Source organism: Podarcis pityusensis (assembly GCF_964106645.2).
Source record: "Podarcis pityusensis genome assembly, chromosome: 3".
Taxonomy (NCBI): Eukaryota; Metazoa; Chordata; class Lepidosauria; order Squamata; family Lacertidae; genus Podarcis; species Podarcis pityusensis.
In genome coordinates, this window is record NC_138026.1 from 82241495 (window position 1) to 82262844 (window position 21350).

Genomic DNA, 21350 nt, shown 5'->3' on the forward strand with positions numbered 1-21350 from the left:
ATTGACTACCGAAGATCCTGTAAAGAACCTGTAGTTAATTGGCAAAACAGCTCCGTGGAGCAGTTACAGCAACAGGGGCCTACTCCCCCTCAACTGGTTTATGTACCTGATAGGCTGTGCACGTGCAGCCGGAGATTATGCCTACATGGAAACTTTCTGTGCTCATCCCTTTTCAGTCCCCTCTTGGTCCTGGGAGGCAGTGATGCAGGAGAAGATGGGGAAGCACATGGTCCTTTACTTGCCTGATCTGCCTCTTTCTCCTCCTCCTCTGATCCATCCTTTGCTCCTCCCTCCAGCTCTGAAGTTATAAAGATAATCATACCAAAGCTTGGAGTGATTTTTTATTTTTTATTTTTTGCATGTGAGGCTTTATTAACTTAATAAAGAATACCCTTCTTCATTCAACTTTGTTTATATCATCTTTGCCTCCCCCCTCCCCTAAATTAATGGTCTTCAGCTGGATCACACTAGTAGCTCTACTTTCTTTTTGCACTGTTTCATGTATGATAAGGTGTGTGCATAAAGGATTGAGGAGTACACAGGGAATTTAAATTCCAAAGAACAGTCTCTAACTGATCTTATGGTGGTTATACTTGAACAGAATAATACAGTGCAAATGTAGAATTACAATTTACTAGGCAATTCCATTGTGTCACCTGTGGCTTCAGTCAACATGGCTTTTTATCTTGCTGTGTATGTTAATCAGCTTACCAGTACCAGGATGTTTTACCATGAATAGAGCCTTGTTAATTGATCACTGTTACTATTTTAGTTTCAAGTATACCTTTCCTTCATCTTCATGTGTACAAATGTTTGACAACTCAGGATTACACTTCATGCATCTGATGAAGTGTACAGTGATCCTTGAAAACCTATGCCTTAATAAATTTGCTAGTCTTTAAGGTGCCCCAAGACTTGATTAATTTTGTTAAAAACTGCTCCTTAAATGTTCTATATTTTTATTTGTAAATTAAGAAATACACCATGTGTGTAATACTAGATTGATACATGCAAGACTTACTCACCACTTTCATTTTGCTGATTTGTGTTAGATCATAATTATACACATGTCCCAGTGTCCATCTCCACCCAGAGTATTATTTCACATTCCCTATCTTCTGGGTGTTCAAAACTTGTTTGTATATCTGCAGAGACAATTAGTGGAGGAGAGTGATGCTTGGTGTGAGCCTACCAAGGTGGTGGTAGTATTGCTGTAATTCCCTAGATGAGAATATATACACTATTCTAATGTTTGTGAATCAATCCAGAAGCAGGCTACTTACATTTACTAGTGTGCATTAGAATTGGTACTTAGGTAAGTGATCCATAAGTTTTGACAGGGGTGAAACTAGACTCATTGTCACCCAGGTCAAAGACCCAGTTTGACACCCACCCACCCCTGCATGGGGTATAAATAAATTATTATTATTTTTATTAGTGCACACACAGACACAGAGGCTGGGAGCCTCAGTGGCACCCCTCTGGAGGCTCCACCCAGGGCCAAAAACCCAGCTTGTTCCCCCCCCCCAGCTACAACTGAGTTTTGAGTGTACTGCTTGAGTTTTTTTTATTCTCTCGCCATTTCTTCACTCCTGTTTTCCAGTTGTCATTATTAAAGTTTTTTTATTTGTGTAGCTTCCTTTTTTCCAAGGTAATTTTAAAAATATTTAAATTGTTCTTCTACTTGAAGCTGAAACTTCCTGAAGTTTGTGTTGCTCAACTAAGTAGCACTATTCAATATAATTGATACTACATTGTGGGTGAAGTTTTATCAATTCCCAGTTCAGACACATTTCTAAGGCAGGAATTGTGGTTTTTTTCTCTTGCACACTAGTGAAGCAAAGCTGGCACAACTGATGCATGAATGCAAACAGTGTATCTCATAAAAACAAGCTGATAGCACATACTTTAATGGCTGTAAGGCCTGCGAATTCAGAATTTGAAATATACTTCCAGATAAGTAATGTTAACATTTTTGGTTGGGTTGTGCACATCTTTTTTTTCTTTTAAACACTATCATGTTTAGTTTCTCTTGCGTCTGTGTGTTGTTGGATCCACGCTCTGCCTTGATGGTTACTACTGAATTATTTTAGTAATTTCACATAAATGAATTGCTTTCTTGTAATTGTTTGTAATAACCCCCTATATCTATTATGTGAAATATTTATGAATCTTCTATAATTGGATATCTCTAACTTAAAACAAAGTAAATCATGATTGTGTTCCCCTCCTCATCTTCTGTCAACCTGTGCAACCCAGTGACTGCCTCCTTGTGCCTGCTCTCAGAACAGCTTTTGAATTTGGCATGATAGATGATTGAAACGCAGTACCTTCCACATAAGTGGAGAATTGACAGAGACCTTTCTCAGATCCTTTTGTAAGTGATGAAAAAATTGACAGTTCTGCTGTTTCCCATATACATATATATATGAGAGTACCACAGTCAATATTCTACCTACTCCTAGTTTACATATTCTTGTCTTACTTGCAAAATGGTATGAAGTCTTAACTTTGAAGAGAGAATGGGGGAGTTGCTTTAGTTTCTTATATAACTAATCTTCAGTTCTGACAGTTGGATTAAATATGGCGCTAATAGCAGGTTTATGTTATTATTCAGTGATAAAGTGTCAGTTTGTGACATGTATTCTTCCCATCTCATCTTTTGTAGTTATATTGGGTTTGTAATGTATGTCTCTTATCTTACATTGATCTCTCTCTGCTGCGGGTATTTTTGGCTGATATTAGTAAAAGTGGGCAAGATTAAGGTTTCTTCCTCTTCTGGATAAATTAAAATCCCGCCCCCACTTGTAGTGTACCAATTCAGCATTGACTAAGAATTGACCAGGCTGCTACATTCTCATTGCTGGTTGCTCCTTTTCTACTTCCCCCTATACCTGCATTTATACCCTATCATATGGAAATCAGAAAACTGAATATGTTTCCTGGAATGCAGGTGATACCATTCAATTTTGCTACTCAACTAGCCTCAACTGGCTTTGTGCAGTTTTCCTGAAAGTATAGACAGTGGTTTTCTGAGTCATTGATATTGCTAATGTAGTACCCCTGGAAATCTGCCACACTGACAAGTTAGCTGTCTTACCTCACCAGGTGGGATTGTGCTGCTTAGAAACTTTAGTTTGTTAGAGACTTCCAGGGTGGCGCCATCGGCAATGGCGGACTCCCTCTGAATTGGAGGGACTAGCTCCGCGTGAAACGGGTCTTCTCCGCTACGGCGAAGTGGGGACCCTTTTAAAAATCACAGGCGGATGAAGCCTGTGACCATGGGACTCGGCGGGCACCCTTAGCGCCCCCCCAACCCGCAAAGGAACCCACTAACGGGCTCCGAAGCGAAAAGGGGAAAGTGGTGCGGTGCTGTGAGTCAACTGCTATTTCCGTGAAGCGAAGCCGCACAGCTGTTGCCGGAGAGCGCTGCCTTTTTCCTGGGACAAATTGGCTTCTAAAATAAGCACCCGTGAGTACTTAAACTTTGAACAATTGGACTTTAAATAAGGACTTGCGAGCAGAAAGGAATTGGACTTAAAAATTTTACTTCAATTTGGTACTGAAACGGGAAGGTCTAAACAGGAAGTCAGCCTTCCGTTTCTTTGTAGACAGAATAAAGCAAAGACAACGTAAACTAGAGCTCAGAAAATCGCCTCTAAAGGATTGGCTTTCATCAATTAAAATTGTTGAACCCCCCTTCGGCAGCAGGAGAAGAAGGGGGATCTTTCTGGACTGTTTAAACCTGCAGAAGTGCGTTTAAAGTAAAGTAACTTTCCACCGTCCTGATCCTGGAGCGGGGTGTCAGGACTGACGTTTGAAGCTCATCGACCAGAAATAAGCGCTTTTGACAGATAGCTAAAAGAAGAGGAACATAGTGATTCCATTGTTTCCTTTCGCACCTTAAAGGAACAAATATTGACAAAATATCTGAAAAAAGGAAACTCTGTTGCTAGACTTGTCTTTAAAAGAAAGATTAAACAGAAGTTTTCCCCCTAGAGGGAGACTGTGAAACTGTAACCAACTCCTGGGAGCTGGCATCTGTTACAGATTACAATCGTGGGAATAGACATCTGACCTTCAGGACAGTGTATTAAGAAGCTCTGTTGTGTGCTTTCTATAAAACAAATGCCCTACTGGAACAGTTACATGAGAAGACGAATTTGACGGCTGATTCGATTAGAAATTTTGAACAGGCAGTGGGAAATTTTGAACAGGCAGTGGGAAAATATGTGGAGCCCACCCAGGAATTAAATCAGGAGTGTGTCTTGACAGAACAGGCCCTACAGGAATATGAGCTTTCGGATTTGACAAATGAACTTGGAAAAAGCCAGATTTGGAAAGAAAAAGTTTGGTTTGGTTTGGAAATGGGGGGTTGGATAGACCCTCCTATGAAATTGGACTTTTCAAGTCTGGCAATGGGCCGTGAGATGTTTGGGATTGTGGGGGCTCTTAATTTTGGAGGGATTCTGAAACATGTTTTTAAATACCACATGGAATTTAGTGTTGATTATGGAAAAGGGGCTGATCTGTCGAGAAGGGTCAAAAATACTGCTAAGTTGGAGTTCCCACGAGTGAAAGGAGCAGGAGACAAAGGAAAATACAGCTATAAATATGAAGAAGAGCTGCGGAAGGGACATGGAAGGGACTTAAGGGCCTCGGATATAAGATTACCAGGTTAATGCACCAGATTGATGGGATAATAAGGACTGACAAAACCCGGGACCAGGAGGAAGGGACACTGGATGAAGATTGGATTTGTTTTTATTTCTTTTTTTCACTACTAGGACTGTTTTATAAAATTGATGAATGTTAGAAAAATGTTGGAATGAAATTACTTGGCTTTAGTAAAAATGTTTAAAGAATTATGCAAGAATATTATGGTTATGAGAAGTTGGTAAAAATAAGATTTAAGTTTTAAGTCTCAAGGTTTTTTTTATAGTAAGATAAGATTAAAATAGTTTAAGGTAATGTAATGACAGAATATTATGAAATATCGAAAGGATTTGCTGTGACAATTAACAAACAGGATACAAGGAAGGGGAGGAGGAGGAGGTCAAGGAAAGAGGGTAATGACAGTTGAGGAGTTGATAATGGATTTGTTTTTAAATGTTTTTAAATGTTTGTGGTGTATTTTTGTTTTTTTTCTTCCTTATTTTGAATTTGTATATGTATGGTTGGAAGTGGTTTGTTTTTCTCTTTTTCTACTTTGTTTTTCTTTTGTAACTTTAAAAAAAAAATTTCCCAATAAATATCATTTAAAAAAAAAAGAAACTTTAGTTTGTTAAAGATCATCATGAAAATTAATAAAATTAGTTTAACCTGACATAATTATGAGTGTTCAACATGTGGCAGGGTGGGGTTAGGGCTCAAAAATATATCAAATTCCCAGGTAAATATTAGATGTTGACTTCTAGGAATCTCTTACGCTTCTGCTTGCAGTGGTGTCCAAACTTTATTCAAAGACGGCCAGATTTGATGAAATAAAGGGCCATGGGGGCTGACCAAAGTTGTTGACCTTTTTTTTAGGGTTGGAGTTGAGGACCCCAGGAAATAAACTGCCACAGGGGCTGGATTAAACCGACCGGCGGGCCGGATTAGGCCCCCGAAATGGACTATGGAGATGCCTGGCTTAGAGGGTCTGCCTTATTCTCTTTGTAGCTTGTTTGGGAGGGGCTAGGATAGAAATTCTCATTCTTTCCTCTGGCAGTTCAAGTAAGTATACATGCTTCCCAGTTGTCTTTCTTTGTCCTCAACAACCACTACATGAGGTTTAGATTAAGCTGAGAGTGACTGCCCAACTTCATCTAGTGAGCTTCATAGATAAGCAGGGATTTGAACATAGGAGTGTATGGTCTAAATTCATCATTTAGTATTATAGGATAACAGAGTCCTTATAATGGATCAGTAACTGGTTAAAGAGCAGAATCCTGAGAGGAATAAATGAACAGTTTTCACAATGGGAAGGATACAAGATGTTGGGTCTGCCAAGTCAGTATTTGCACATGTGCCTTTTAGCTTGTTCATAGATCACCTGGAGTTAGGAGTGAGAAGTCAGGTAGTCAAGTTTTCTGATGACAGCAAGTCATCAAAAATGTAACTATAAAAGTGTAAAGTGATATGCATTGGGGCAGAAAATCCTAAATCTGCATATATGTTAATGTGATCTGAATTTGTAGGGTTTGACCAGGAAAGGCATCTTGAGATTGTTTTTGATAGCTCAGTGAAAATGTTGATCCAGTGTGTGGAGCTGCAAGAAAGGCAAAGTCCTTGTTCCTGGATCATTAAGAAAGGATTGAAAATAAAACTGCCAATATTACAGTGCTGTTATATAAACCTATATAAAATAATCTGCCAGTTTGTCATGTATGTTGTTGTATATAACCTTGATCCTGTCCCTAAAAACCCAGAGCATTTTTTTTAAAAGTCCAGATACGATTCGAAGATTATGTAAAAGTTCAGTGTAGTTCTTTTTTTATCTCAAACCAGTTCATCCATGTGGGATGTTATACATATTGTGTGTCCAAGATAATCTCTCTTTAAAATCTAATTAACTATCCTTTTGATATCCTGAAAATCCTTTTGGGTATTTTGCATTCCTGTAGGGATGCCTGTCTGGCTGACTGCTTCAGCTGGGTAATCATTTTTCTTGTTTATCCCTAATCCTTTTAATATTTCCTTCCTGCTCATGTGTATAACTGTACAGTACTTCCATTGTTTGGCATCTATTTCAATGACAACTGTAAGGGACTGCCAAGTGGAAGAAAGGTGTTTTGTGTTTTAGTGTGGATTTAACAAGGGATATAAAATAAAAAGAACAACTGTTTTCAGCACAGTGACCACAAAGAATACCAGGCATAATTTGAGTTGAACTCTTTGCATGTCCGACAGTGCAATCCTATACATGTTTACTTAAGTGTAAGTGCTACTATGTTCAATGAGACTTGCTTCCAAGGAAGCATGCCTAGGATTGTATTCTGAGTAAGACAAATTACATAATAAAAGAGTTATGTCAACAAATCTTGCTTTGTTTTGAAATAACTGTTTTTCAACTCTCCCATGGATGTTCTCATGCCTTATTTGTTTAGTTTTCAGGCATCAGAGGAGGAAAACATTCAAAAGAATAATTTCACTTAGATAAGATTATATAGAAGCATAATCAGAAACACTGAAAAACAACATTGCTTTAGCTGAATTAGACTTCTGTGCAAAACTTCATCAGTTTTGAAAGAATAAAACTTGATTTTGTGTTTGGTTATAGAGAATAAAAGGTAATATATGTTATAAAATAGGGGTAATTTTTAAATACTGTATTTTATGTATGTTAGCATTTCAGAATTGGTCCAAAAGCTTTATTGATATGGGGACAATATATTTAGTAGGCCAAACAAACGGTCACAAAATAGTATGCCACATACAAGCTTTCAAGTTTCACAGAATTTTTCATTAGGCTAGATAGTAAAAAATACAGAAAGGAAAGTTTCAGGCCATCCATGTCTTCGTCTGACAAGTGTTTTAAGATGGAGTGTGGGAAAAGGTAGCAGGCATTCAAAAAGGGCCTTTTAGGTGCTTTGCATAATTCAGGTTGTACCTGGGCCTTGGAGAAACACATGATGACTGATTCCTCACTCTCTGCAAATACAACAATCAACTGCAAATACAGTTTTATTTCCATCCTTTATGTGAAATATCCATTCCTCTGACTAAGTGGAGTAACTATGCACCATGTCAGTTACATTGCTATTGTAAATGTGCTTGAAATCAGTAGCTAGTGTGCATTTTCTGAAACAGTGACTTGTATATATAAATTATCCCTGAATTATTATTTGGGCAGTAGTTTATGCACATTGATCAGCTGGCTTACTTGCCCTTTCCAGAAGAGCTATGACTTGCCCTCTTCCAGAAGAGTTCAAAGTTGTAATATTACGCTTCTTGGGTGACTAGTTATTTGTGCAAGTGATTTGGCTATTGATTTTGGGAATCAACTAAATCAACAAACAACTCTAGAGTCAACTAATTCATAATGGGAAGCACATGTCCTCTGGTAGCTTTACACATTCATTCATCCTGTAGTCCTAAACATACTTAATCTGGAAGTCCTGTTGAGCTTGATAAATCTTTTTTTCTAGATGTAGACATAAATATGGCACTGGTATGTAGAGAGATTTCTCGCCTGTCCAGTTTTGTAGTCTTCAGATATGGTTGCAATAGATTAATAGCTTTGTAGCATTGAATGCCAGGGTCAATGTCCGCAGTTTAAAAAAATAAAAATAAAAATCATAACTTCTTTTTTGGGGATGAAATTTGTAGGCATTCTAGCTCCTCCTGAGGAAGTGGAGCCTATCAATTTTCAGCCAGAAGACAAACAGCCAAACAGATGTTATACTATTGTTCAGATACACAGACTTAAAGATATTTAACACTGAGTTTTACTCAAATGCAAGTAGGGCTATAATGTGGTAGGAGTATAAGGAAGGAAGGAGTATAACCAAGGCCCGTGGGCTGGATCCGGCCCAATCACCTTCTCAATACAGCCTGCGGACGGTCCGGGAATCAGCATGCTTTTACATGAGTAGAATGTGTCATTTTATTTAAAATGTATCTCTGGGTTATTTGTGGGGCCTGCCTGGTGTTTTTACATGAGTAGAATGTGTGCTTGTATTTAAAATGCATCTCTGGGTTATTTGTGAGGCACATGAATTCATTCATCTCTCCCTCCCCCATACAGTCCAGTCCCCCACAAGGTCTGAGGGACAGTGGGCTGGCCCCCTGCTGGAAAAGTTTGCTGACCTCTGGCCTTAACTAATAACTGACATACCAGGCAGAAACCAAAATGCAACAAGAGTAAATAATTGGGATAGAAGGGCTTGGATTTTAGAAAGGGATTGGTCAGGATTTATTTTTTTAAATTATTATTTCACTATAAACAAAATGGTCAGTTATATCTTTCACATAAGACCCAACAAAGAGCACGTGGATGACACATCCAAAATATTGACTTAGAACATTAGATAGCAAAAGTTTTGATGAAATATAAAACATAAAAATAAAAACAACCTAAAGCATCCATTCAGCAATGGTATGGGAGTCCTTCAAATAACTGAGCTTTTCTAGAACAGGTAAGTGGTAGTGGTTTTCCTATTGCGGAATGGTATTGGGGTTAAGTTGACAACTGCTTTTCTTATTGTCTGTATATGAATAACAAAATACAACCACCACTCCATAGCTCTTCAGTGTTGTCCTTCCTAGCAGAGTCAACCTGATTTCTCCTCCAGAAGATTAGGTGTGCTTTATCTTCTGCAGCAAAGAAACCAGAACCTTTTGGTGGCTTAAAGACTAACACATTTATTTGAGGAAGCATTTGAGGAAGTGGACATCAGTTCATGAAAGCATATGCTGTAATGAACTTGCAACTTCAACTTGCAAAAGAACACTGAAATAACTTCTAATATGTTGATTCAGGGGCAGAGAACTATGGTCCTCTTGTTGTTGCTGGGGTCAAACTTGCATCATCCCAGACAATCGACTGTGCTGGCTGGAACTGATGGGAGTTAAAGAGTCTGAACACTGGGAAGGCCACAAATTTCTGACCCTTGCATTAAGGAAACGTTCCCTCCAAAAGTGTTGTGATTGTAGAGCCCTGGTCAAAAGCTACAGCTTTCAGTCACAAAAGATGCCACCCTCCCCCCTGCCTGGCATTTCCCTTTTATGGGTAGCTTGAGGGGAGGTTGAGAAATTTACAACTTTTGGCCAGAAAGAAAAGAGACCTAAAACAGGATTGAAATTCTGTGAGCAGGCCACTGAACTTCAGACAAGACCTGTTTTTCTTTAGAGTGAATACCTCCCAAATCAATCCAGTTGGTTATTAGGTTACATCCAAAGTGGGTGCACACTCCTGCTATGCCCCACCCACAAATGGAATTCACTTCATCTCAGCATCACATTTCCCCAATGTTCTTCTCCTCCTAAACTATAAAAGCCCCAAATTCCTTTCATCATAGGGAAGGCACTCATGGCATTTAAATCATTTTGGTTTTCCCTTTTTTGTATATTTCTGGTTCAGAGAGTTTCTTTTTGAGCACACTGTGTTGATTTAAAAAAATAACAACAACCACTCTGGCTACTGCTATCTGTAAGCTCAGACTTTTTAATGCTGTCACTGTTTTACTGATCCAGCTTTTAAGTGCATGTTCCAAATTCAGCCCAATAGGAGGGAGGAAAAGAATGGAATCCTACAGGAAGGATCCTGTAGAAAATGCCCAGATCTTGTAGTATTGCACTGAAATACTTCTTCAGAACTGTTCTTAAGCTATTTCTATGTTACCCTACAAATCCGGAATTAGGGAGGATACATTTTACAGAGATATATGTTACTTTAGGTACACAGAAACCCTGAGCATTGAAAGATTGAGATGAGCTGGATTATTGTAAACCAATTAGAATAAACTTTTGCAAATGTCAGTTTCTGCTTTTTTGTATCTCTGCTCCCTCAACCCACTACATTTTTCAAACATTTTAAATTTCTGAACCTCTGGGAGTTAAATATGTGCTTAAGGTGCTCTAACATAGAAATGAGAGAGGGATCATTGATTTAATCCAAAATGGTGCTTCTCTACTACAAGAAGCAAGTCAAGTCAAACTGCTTTAAATTAATGATTGCAGCACAACTAACCTCAGTATATAATAATGGAATGGAAAATGGCGGGAAAGTTCAAAACCATTACCGGTATATTAAATTTCAAAAGGGCCATTTATAACAAATGTGAGGATTAGAATGTTAAACAATAAAATGGTAATGTGGGTGGTTCAGTTTATGGAAGCTTAGATAGTATTTAAACATAGAATAATGATCTGATATCCCAGGGTATATATGGACAAGTCCAAAACTAACCCATTGTACCTAAAGAGTCAGGGTCTAAATAGGTGAGAAATCTTCTTTAAAAGAGAAGTCTTGCTCAAGAAACAATTAAGAACCTCTGCTGAATCACTTTTAAATTGTTAACCTGGGCTCCATTTGGAGGAAGTGTGGAATATAAATTGAATAAAATAATAAATGGGTGAAGACTTTGAGGAGTGGATTGCTACAGATTTGAAAACTAACAAATTAAAGGCTAGAAGCAGGCAACTAGGGCAATATTTGCAATACTCACTATTCACATAGTTATACCCTTCGTTTCTGCATTCAGCGCTCAGCATCTTACACTATACAGTAAATGTAAAGTCAGCTTACACTATAAATGCATAATTAAGATTTTTAAATCACAAAAGTGACCTAAACCACTGCATTCAGGAATATATCTGAAGAACTATGTCAGATGAAGAGGAAGAACAGTTAATTTACAAATTAGAAAGTAACAAGTTACTTGAACCCTATGGCATTCTTGGTGAAGAAATGTGAAATTGTTGATTTACTAACAATATGGATTGTGTGGTCCTACTGTAAAATTCATTGAAAATATAAAGCTTAATTTGAACATAAAAATGTAATTTGAAAAATATAATGGCCACATTGTTACATCCCATGAAAATCAAAGGAGTTCTTAAGAAAAGATTTCCTCTATTCTTTGTATGCCTCTCAGTTATGCATGAAAAAGAGATCACTGTTGTTCTGTTAAATATGTGATATATTATCTTGAAACCTGCTTACATGGAAAATTTTAAGGGGGGTAGGCAACCTAAGGCCTGTGGGCTGGATCCGGCCCAATCGCCTTCTCAATCCGGCCCGCGGATGGTCCGGGAATCAGCATGAGTACATGAGTAGAATGTGTCCTTTTATGTAAAATGCGTCTCTGGATTATTTGTGGGGCCTGCCTGGTTTTACATGAGTAGAATGTGTGCTTTTATTTAAAATGCATCTCTGGGTTATTTGTGGGGCATAGGAATTGGTTCATTTCCCCCCCCCCCCCAAGAATATAGTCCGGCCCACCACATGGTCTGAGGGACGGTGGACCGGCCCACAGCTGAAAAAGGTTGCTGACCCCTATGTTAAGGGGTTCAGGTAGGATGGAAGGGTAGGGCAGTGTTTCAGTATTTGGGTCTCTGGTTGTTAAAGGCTTTAGTCAATAATGTCACCTTGAATTGGGCTCCTAAATAATCTGGCAACCAGTGCAGTCGTTGCAAAACTGGGTTTATATGTTACCTAATTGGAATCCCAGCCAGTAATCTGGCCACTGCATTTTAGACCAATTGAAGTTTCTTTCTTCAAGAGCAGCCGCACTTACAGCACGCCACAACAACCCAATTGGAAGTTACCAAAGTGGCCATTTCACTTCTTACTGAAAGAGATCATAGCTTTAGTACCAACTGGACCTGTAAAAAGGCACTCCTAGCCCCTCCTAGCCTAGAGACTGTAAAGATGGGGAAGTAAATGTCAGATGGGGTTGAACAGAAATAAAAGCAGAAAGTACCACACATGGAGCTTTTGGGAATAAAGCAAAAAGCATGCTGCAGACAGTTCTTGAGGAAAGATGCTAGTGTATGCTTATACTCATCCAGTCTGATCATCCATTAGCATTAGGTTTCTCCAGATGGACACCAGTATAACCAGCTATACTTTTCATATACTCCAACAACACAGTTTCTTGATGTGATAGCGTGAGCCATACTACTGATATTTTATACCATGCATACTCTCACAGCATGTATAATCAACACAGCTCTATATGTTAGTACTGAAGAAAATGAGTATACCCAGAAATGATAGGAGAACAAGTCATATTAAGTGGACATTGTGTCCTTGACCATAAATTCATTATACCTAAGCACCTAATCCCTAAAATTTATTTTACTTCTGTCTCCTAAACTTAAGGCTGTACCCAGTTCATTGACAAATTCGATTACATAAAAGCTTTATAAGGGCTACAAGTGGTTATCTTTTTACATAAGGTAATGGTTATCCAGTGTTGCCATTCGTCTATCTCGAGACAATGAAGTGTGTTTCCGGGCGTGACGTCAAGCTGCTGCATTAGCAGTACTGAAGTGACCTCTCCGGGGCAGAAGCCTGGACAAAGTTTATGGTGGTCCTGGGCTGCCCAGATGACAAGACCTCCCTCTCTGCCTCATGATGTGGTCCAAAGGAAAGTAGAGCAATATGTCTGGCACCAGCTTGGCTGCTAGGAAGGAGTTGCTAGAAGGAGGCATACAAAGTGCCATCCAACCATCTTAGGGACTCCACTCCAGATTTGTGTAGGTTTACTCCTCAGCCTTTTTTTCTCCCAAATATATCCCACAAGGCAGGGGAGGTTTAGAATCAGAGATTTCCTTCTGTTAGATGGGCTATCTTCCCAGCTTGATGAGCCCCATCTACCCCTCACTTCCCTCTACAGCATGTGCAGAAACTGCCTTCTTGATCATTGGACCTACTATTGGTCTTGTCCTTGGGTACCCTCATCTGGTTTAGCCAGCCAGTTGAAGCCATTTCTGGGGCTTCTAGAAGCTTCTTGGAGCCACAGGTGAGAACTCCACAAGTGTGGAGGTTGGGAACCAAAGGTGGACAGTCTACCCCAGAAGGAACACAACATGTCCACTCCAGAGGTTATCCCTCTGTTAGCACCCTATACTTCCAATGGTTATCTATAGGATTTTAATATTTATGGTATATTGTGGCATATACAGTTTGATCACTTTTCAGCAGAGCCAGCCCACCAGTGGGGTGAGGAGAAACAACTTCCCTCAAGTGGTGGAAGCACAAGAGTCAGTGCCCCATCTGCCCTACTGCCTCCAGTAACAAAGCACTCCCTTCTCACTGGTGAGAGGGAAGCATTCTGGCGTGTAGCATTGCCATCTATCTTCCTCATCTCTGGGGCAGAAAAGACAAGTGACAATGCTTTGAGGAGTGCCTCAGTGAGAGCCAAGGGGAGGAGTTTAGCAAGAGCCAGGTGTTCCTGCGCACAGCGCTGCTGCTCATCTCCAAGTTCAGAGAGATGGGGGAAATACAGTGACAGTGGAAGTGGGCAGTATGGCAGGGAGCAAAATATTTCCGCTTTTGCCTTAGGTGGCAAAAGGGGGTGGGCCCTTTTGCTTTTCAGGCATGCCTAGGTTTCAGTGATTGATGCCAGTGATGTCTTAGAATGCTAAATCTGCCAGGAGGGTTATTATCCTTGCCCCCCCCCCTTTGTAAAGCTACCATAATCAGTGTACTTGTACCAGCATGTTTGTGTATGTGTACATGCGTGCCTGAGTAAAAAACTTAGAATGATGAAAATGTGTGCCTGCTGTGTACTTCATGCCTATGATGAAACAAGTACTTGGCAGTAAAAGTCTTCTTTAATTTAATTTTTAAGGCAGAGCTTTCCAAACCTCAGTATCGTGACACGTTAGTGTTTTGGCTTCAGCGTTGGCTTCATGCAAACACTCCCCATGCTCCTCCCAGGGCTGGAAAGGCGTTAGTTTAACCTCCAGTTTGCTAGTAAAACTGAATTACTGTGTTGTGAAATGTATGTCTAAAAAGTGTGTCACCAACATGAAAAGTTTGGAAAGCTCTGCTTTAAGGTGTTATGGGTCTCTTTGTCCATCTTTCTGCTTCCTGCAATCGCAGATTTTGTCAAAAACAGCTGACATCCCTTTTGGGGGAATGGACATAGCTCCATCAACACAGTTTCTAGTGATACCTCTTCTGTATGGTATGAATGTGCAAAGCTTTAAATTAACAGGACAACATATTACTGACATCCACACACTGTCTTGTTTTCAGAAGAAAAGCCTGACTGCTCCAAGGCCCGTTGTGAAGTACAGTTTTCTCCTCGCTGTCCAGAAGATTCTATTTTGATTGAAGGGTATGCGCCACCTGGTGAATGCTGCCCTCTACCTAGCCGCTGCGTGTGCAACCCTACAGGGTGCTTGAGGAAAGTTTGCCAACCAGGCTATTTGAATATATTGGTTTCTAAAGCATCAGGCAAGCCGGGGGAATGCTGTGACTTCTATGAATGTAAACCAGGTAATGTGTACCTTTACCCCCCCCATCCCAATTACCTCAGTGTTTATGCATATTAACCTAGAGCTGACTATCAAAAATGAACTCCTTCATGTGTCTCTTTTCCTGTCACTATCTCTATCACTGCACTATCAGAGAAAATTTCACTCCAGCCAAAGTCTTTCCTATCTTACAAGCTATTCGAAACAGGAACACTGATGGAATAACATAAATGCAAAGAAATGTGAGGCAACTGATTTCCCTCACTCCTTGTGTTATCAAGCTAGGTAATGTAATCGTTTGATAATCATATGCAAGCTTTCAGTCCAGTGGCAGTTAGTGCTCACAGATGATGATAAAACCATTTGGTGGAAAGCAGTGCATGATAAAAGCTAGACTGTAACTATATTATGATCTGTGATTTCTTTTGTCTGACAGAATAGCATCTCCTCTAGTAACTGAAAGCACAGAGATCAAGTTGACATTTAGAGTACAAGATGTAGAGATAGACCATCCTGCACCTTCCCTTTCATTGGTTGTTTACTCATAAAAATAAGGGGCATTCCAAGACTGATTGAAATCAAGTCTCCTCAAGGGCAAATCCAACTGACTTCAAAGGGACTGTCCAGTATGTGTTTTGGTATTGCAATCACCATCTAGACAGATTCACGCATCCATAAATGGGCACATACTGAATGTATTGTGGCTATTATTATTTTAATTTATTATATGTCCTTCACTCTGATGTCCCAGCAATTTAAAATAGAAAATTAAAAACAATTTTAAAAACTTACAATTACAAAAAGAGAGAGCAAAAAATAGGGTGGATCTGGTATCAGGGGTCCCCAAATGGTGTCTGGGCTTGAGAGGAAGCTGTAGAGATACGTAGATAATTTGCTGCCACCGACCTGTCTCTCCCTGTACTAAAACCTTGGCTAGACTGGAATGCAACTTTCATTGGTTGGATAAATGGAAACACAAGCACCTCATCACTAGCAGCTCCTTTTACAGAAGGAAAATACTGGTGGTGCTAAGTGCAAATGCCGGTGAGTGAAATTCATTTACTTACCGTTTGTGACTGTTTATCAGCCTCTGTGAATACTTGCAGGGAATTTAAATATACATAGCTATATATACACGGAGGAAAGGAAGGAGGGATGCATGTGCACCTGTTTACTTATTACGATTTTTTATTTCTCACCTTTTGGGGTAGAAGTCTAAGGTGGCTTATAAGTGACATAAGTCTTTATAAGTGGCTTATAAGGTTATTTAACCCACAATAAACAATATCAGGATCCTTCCCCAGGGCAGTTGGTGTTGGGGGCAAAGAATAGTCTAGGTGGAAAACACAGCACAACCCCCTTCATTGATAAAGGATATGACACAGACAGCCCACCTCTCTGCTATGCACACACAAAAATGGAAATTTACCATTGTGGATCACTGAAATTCTGTCCTGTCGCTTTGCTTTCTACACTGCTGCTGTCACTAATTCAGCTGTTGCAAATGAACACGGCATGCTGGCTGCATTGGTTGTGTTTCACTTGGAACAGCCAGTGGATGTGATGGCTGGCTGCTGACTAAAAGTGGATTGGATATCTAGCCATCATGAGGGAGAACTACTAGTAAGTTCTGCAATGCCAGTGCAGCCTCTGCAAAGCACCTAGCCTACTGTGCCAGAAATGGCTGCTCCCAAGTCTTCTGGCAACTGAGCTGCCTTTTATAAATTGTATACCGCTGGTTGGCAAGTCACTTAACAGCATTCCATTTTGAAATAATAAAATTAATGTTATAATGCCTCTTGTCTCCAGGATAAAATTTATGGTCACCATTTTTGGCCAGAATGGTTGGGAGCTGCTCCACCTATGAGCATGTCTTGCCTTGATGTTTTGGCATATTATATAAAAACAACATACACTCTCTTCTTAATTCCAATGCATGTATTCCAGAAATGTGAACATGACTCAAAATGGGGTTTAAAGATTGCACATATCAGTTGTACTTGCTTTGGAGTTAATATGCAAATATCAGACTTACATGTTATATTAATGCATGGAAGCAGGCATAATTACCCTCTCCACCTAATTGATATGTGAAGGTGCTGTGAATTAAACCTTTGAGAATTTAGGTTTGGGGACTGTTGGTTGGCATATGTCCTTGTCTGCATTTGCAATCATCCAGAAGCTGGTGTTGAAGTATTATGGTTGGCCTTTGTACCATATTATTCTATTTATTTATTTATTTATTTATTTATTTATTTATTTATTCCTTGTACACTGCCCAATAACCAAAGTTCTTTGGGTAGTTTACAGTGAACATTGAAACCACAATATAGAACAATATATGAAATTTAAAAGAGAATTAAAAAACACAATACAGGTCCAAAAACAAGCAGAGAATAGCAGTAGTGTAAAATATCTAAGAAATACTAAAACACTTCTAAAAAGCCTGAGAAAAAGATAATGTATTCACCTGGTGACAAAAGAACTTAAGTGTAGGTGCCAGGTGAGCATCTCTGCGGAGGGCGTTCTGTAACTTAAGATGCCATCTTTGAATAGGCCCTCCGTTTAGTAGCTGTCTGCCTCACCTCATTTGGCAAGGACACCTGGAAGAGGGTCTCAGAGGATTGCTTTATTTATTCTGGGCATATATAAGTGGAAGGAGACACTCCTTCAGGTACCCTGTGAAATAATTGGACTCTTTATTGTCATTTTTTCTAAAGCAATACAAGTTCTAATCAATTTTTAAATATATTTTTCTTCCAACAGTGTTCAGCATAGACTGTAGCACAGTAGAATGTCCTCCTGTCCAGCAAGTTGCTTGCCCCTTGGATAGCTATGAAACTCAAGTCAGGCTGACAGCTGATGGATGTTGTACTCTCCCTACCAGGTTTGTTATACATTTGATACAAGACTTTAACAGTCACTGCGTTTAAAGTTTCTACTTAAGAACTCAAAGCAGTTGTGATACAAGTAGCAAAGGAGTACTGAGCATCACTGTTGCTCTAGATGATTTTGCATAACAGCTTTTTCTCAGTTGAATTCCTATTGAAGATTTGGGAGGTGTATGTTGAGCAATTGCTGTGTGAAAGTGTTCATGACTAAAATGGAATTAGTAACTGCTTTGACTTCTGAAATAAGATATATGAAAAGAATTAGTGACTAAATATTTTCTTTAACTAAAATCTTTAGGGGGAAATTGATGTGTTTCTCATTCATGTAAAAATAAAATAGGAGTAATTTTAGCTTGCAGTTCTCATGTTTTTATTAGCCTTAACTTAGTAACTTATTTAGAAAGGCTGTACAGAAATAGCGTATTTTATAGATGGGAACAACACAAGGAGAGAACTAGATGTCCTACAGTTTTATTTCCAAACACAAGGAGAGAACTTAATGTCATGTAGCTTTTTCTTAATGTATTTGGTTATATAGAAATATAAGATTAAACTTGGGTGCATAGAGGATGACCCTGAATCTTGGGATACGATGGTACCAATAAACGCCTCCTGGTAAGAAGCTGTACATCTTTTTCAGTTTCAATCTTGCAACAATAATTTATGACCTAACCTCAAGTCTTGACTACAGTAATGTGGTATATATGAACTATAGGGCATTTCTGGATTCTGTAACTTGATATTGTAAGATGAAGATCCTGAGAGCGTCCCAACAACTGCTCCCCAAAGGTTCCACATATCCTATCCAAATACTACCATTCATGTGTTCAGCAACAAAGAACCATCACGTGCTGAGGATCTGGAATCTAATCCCACTGTAGATAATTCTCTGGTCCAAGAAATTACCTGATGTGGCAAGATGAGAGTCTAAAAACAGCACAAAATATAACAGTAAATGAGTTAAAAAATTATTCTGCTATTTAGTATTTAGGAACTAGTGACACCGGGACTGCAAATGTCCATACATTTCACTGGATATCTAACACTGATTGCTGTCTTGTTCTTGTTCTTATCTTGATTTCAAACAGTATAATCATTTAGTTGTGGAAAGAGTGACAGCAGGATAGGAAATTTGTTCTCTGAAATAGTTTTAAAGCTGTCTTACAGTTTTAATGTTGCAGTAGAATTTCATATACTCCTCAATCCAGAATAATTACTTTCATTCTTATAACTATAAGTAACAGTTTTTGGTTAACTACTGATGGTAATGCACTCAGAAGTCCTAGTACAAAATGCATGCTTATCCATATCCAGAACTGATGCATAGAAAATGTTGCATTTTATGTCAGCTGACTTAAGTGGTTATTTTAATCTTCTTCCTCATTGCATTTCTGTGAGTTTATTCCAATCTTTAATCTGCACTTACTTGTTTTGATTATCACATTCACTTCTCTACTGCTTCTTTTTGTTAGGTTCCCAATTCTTAAGTGAGCTGTGTGTTAAGCATATACTAATGATTGCTGATAGAAGTTTTTAGCTTCTTTAATAATCACTCTTGCTTCCTAGCCATTTATGAAAACAGAGGAGAAAATTATTAGTACTCAACGTCCAGAGTCTTATCATACATGGTGCTTCCATTTCTTCTTAGTATAAAGTGTATATTCATTTTGTCCTTCCTTTTTCTGTATAGTCCTAGCTAACCAGCTAAGTAATTAGTAGTAGTGTTAGATTTATGCTGAAAAAGCAAAAACACAGCAAAACAATTCCTCTATCATTACAGTATCTGTATAGTCACAATAATCAGGCCTAAAGGATTCTTCCATCCTGCCAACAAAAATCCTTCTGACAGTTATTAAGAACAGTTGTTCATTTTATTTCTTCTGTGTGCTAGGCTTGGTGAGATGATTTACCCATGGTTACACATCCCAGCCCTACTCTCGCCAAAAGGGGTGAGCCGTTTTGGTGACATTGCACCTCAGTGACTGCTTGATTTCAAGTAGTCTGCCAGGGTAGGTTCCAGGCTTGTTGCTCCCATCCTTCTCTCAAATGGCTGTGGGAAGAGAGAGTACACTCTGCTCTTCAGTATTCCTTAGATGTCGTAAGTGGCAGATAAGGGGAAACATTCTTTCCATAGAAAGGGGAGACAACATTTAAAAAATCCTTATTCTGCCCCGCTAATCTATTTGTCTGTCCTATATATATTTAGGTTATATCTTGTAGATCACTTGGTGCTTTTGTTCTTGCCCTATTTTGATAAAAAAATATTATATTTGATTATACTTAACAAGTTAGATGTGGTTCAATTTATTTATTTTAGCAATTGAATTCCAGCCTTCATCAAAAGATCTCAGGGCAGATAACAAGATTTAAAACACACCCAAAAATGAATAAAAAACACAATATACTAATTAGTTTAATCTCATCAAAATAGCTCCACTGTACTACAGAGGTCACACATATTATTACCCATTAGCCTGACAAAAGCTGGCACTGAAAGAATTAAAAATTACTCACAGGACTTGTGGAGAGCTTTTCAAATTTTTTATTTTCTTAAATCTAACTATATTATGGTCTGAAGGCACAGGAGACCAACACCTTGCTGAAGCTAAGCAATTCTAGATCTGCTCATTGCCTGAATAGGGAACTGTAATAATAATAGCCATGAAGGTGGGGCAGAAATGTAAGACATTCATAAATATTATTTTCATGTGTTCTGTAAGTTAATAATAAATACAAAATGTTATTCTGTAGAATGTTCCTGTATACTTAGTGATTTGATCTTCTAAGCCCAAATACAAATTCACCCTTGTTGATTAGCAACCAATAAAAACATAGAACAAATAAAGCAATAAACATTCCAGATAATACAACATTGAGTAATGAAATCTGATTTGCCACCCTCTCCACATTTGACATAACTAACTAATCTCTCTTTTTTAAAAAAAAAGTGCTAATTTTCTTCAGTATGAGCATATTGTGAGAGAGACTATATGAAGGGATGGGTGACCATTGTTTGCCTCAAAACTATTGGGGATTTGTAGTCTCTGACTGCTCAAAAACCAGTGAGGGATTTTCAAGAGCTTCTATTGTAAACCACTCTGATATTTTTTATAATATAGCAATACAGGCAGTGACCATTTTGTGCGCGTCCAGTTGACGTTTGGCTGCCAAAGCATAGGTCCTTTTCGACCCAGAAGAGGACAGAACAAGGTGGAGCGAGCTTATGCACACTTCACCAATGTGCACATGGGCAAGGAATGGAATTTCTGTGCAAAACGGTTGCTGCTTTATATACATATTTTTATAAATAAAAATAAACTCGCTATGAGATATTTCTCTTGTATAAAGCAACTAGCAAATGCAAATAATAATCTTAAACATGACAGTGTGGTTAGAGATGCCATCCTATGCTGTGTGGGAAGAGTTTGGGCCTCATGGCACAGATTTCTCAACCCTATCTTAATCTCAATACAGGATACTTTAAACTGTTTGGGAGAGAGGGTTATAGATTAATTAGGAATAGAGCGAGCACCTTTCTTCTGACCC

The 21350-nt window shown here is 38.8% G+C and overlaps 1 protein-coding gene across 2 annotated transcripts in view; it reads left to right on the forward strand.

Annotated features, from left to right (window-relative positions):
* CRIM1 (cysteine rich transmembrane BMP regulator 1) overlaps window positions 1–21350 on the forward strand; it is a 136518-nt gene that overhangs the window by 65924 nt on the left and 49244 nt on the right. For both annotated transcript variants that reach the window (XM_080997670.1, XM_080997671.1), the window contains 2 exons: window positions 14693–14935; window positions 17680–17800. In XM_080997670.1, the coding sequence (XP_080853796.1) occupies window positions 14693–14935; window positions 17680–17800 (364 nt within the window). The remainder of the gene's footprint in view (window positions 1–14692; window positions 14936–17679; window positions 17801–21350) is intronic.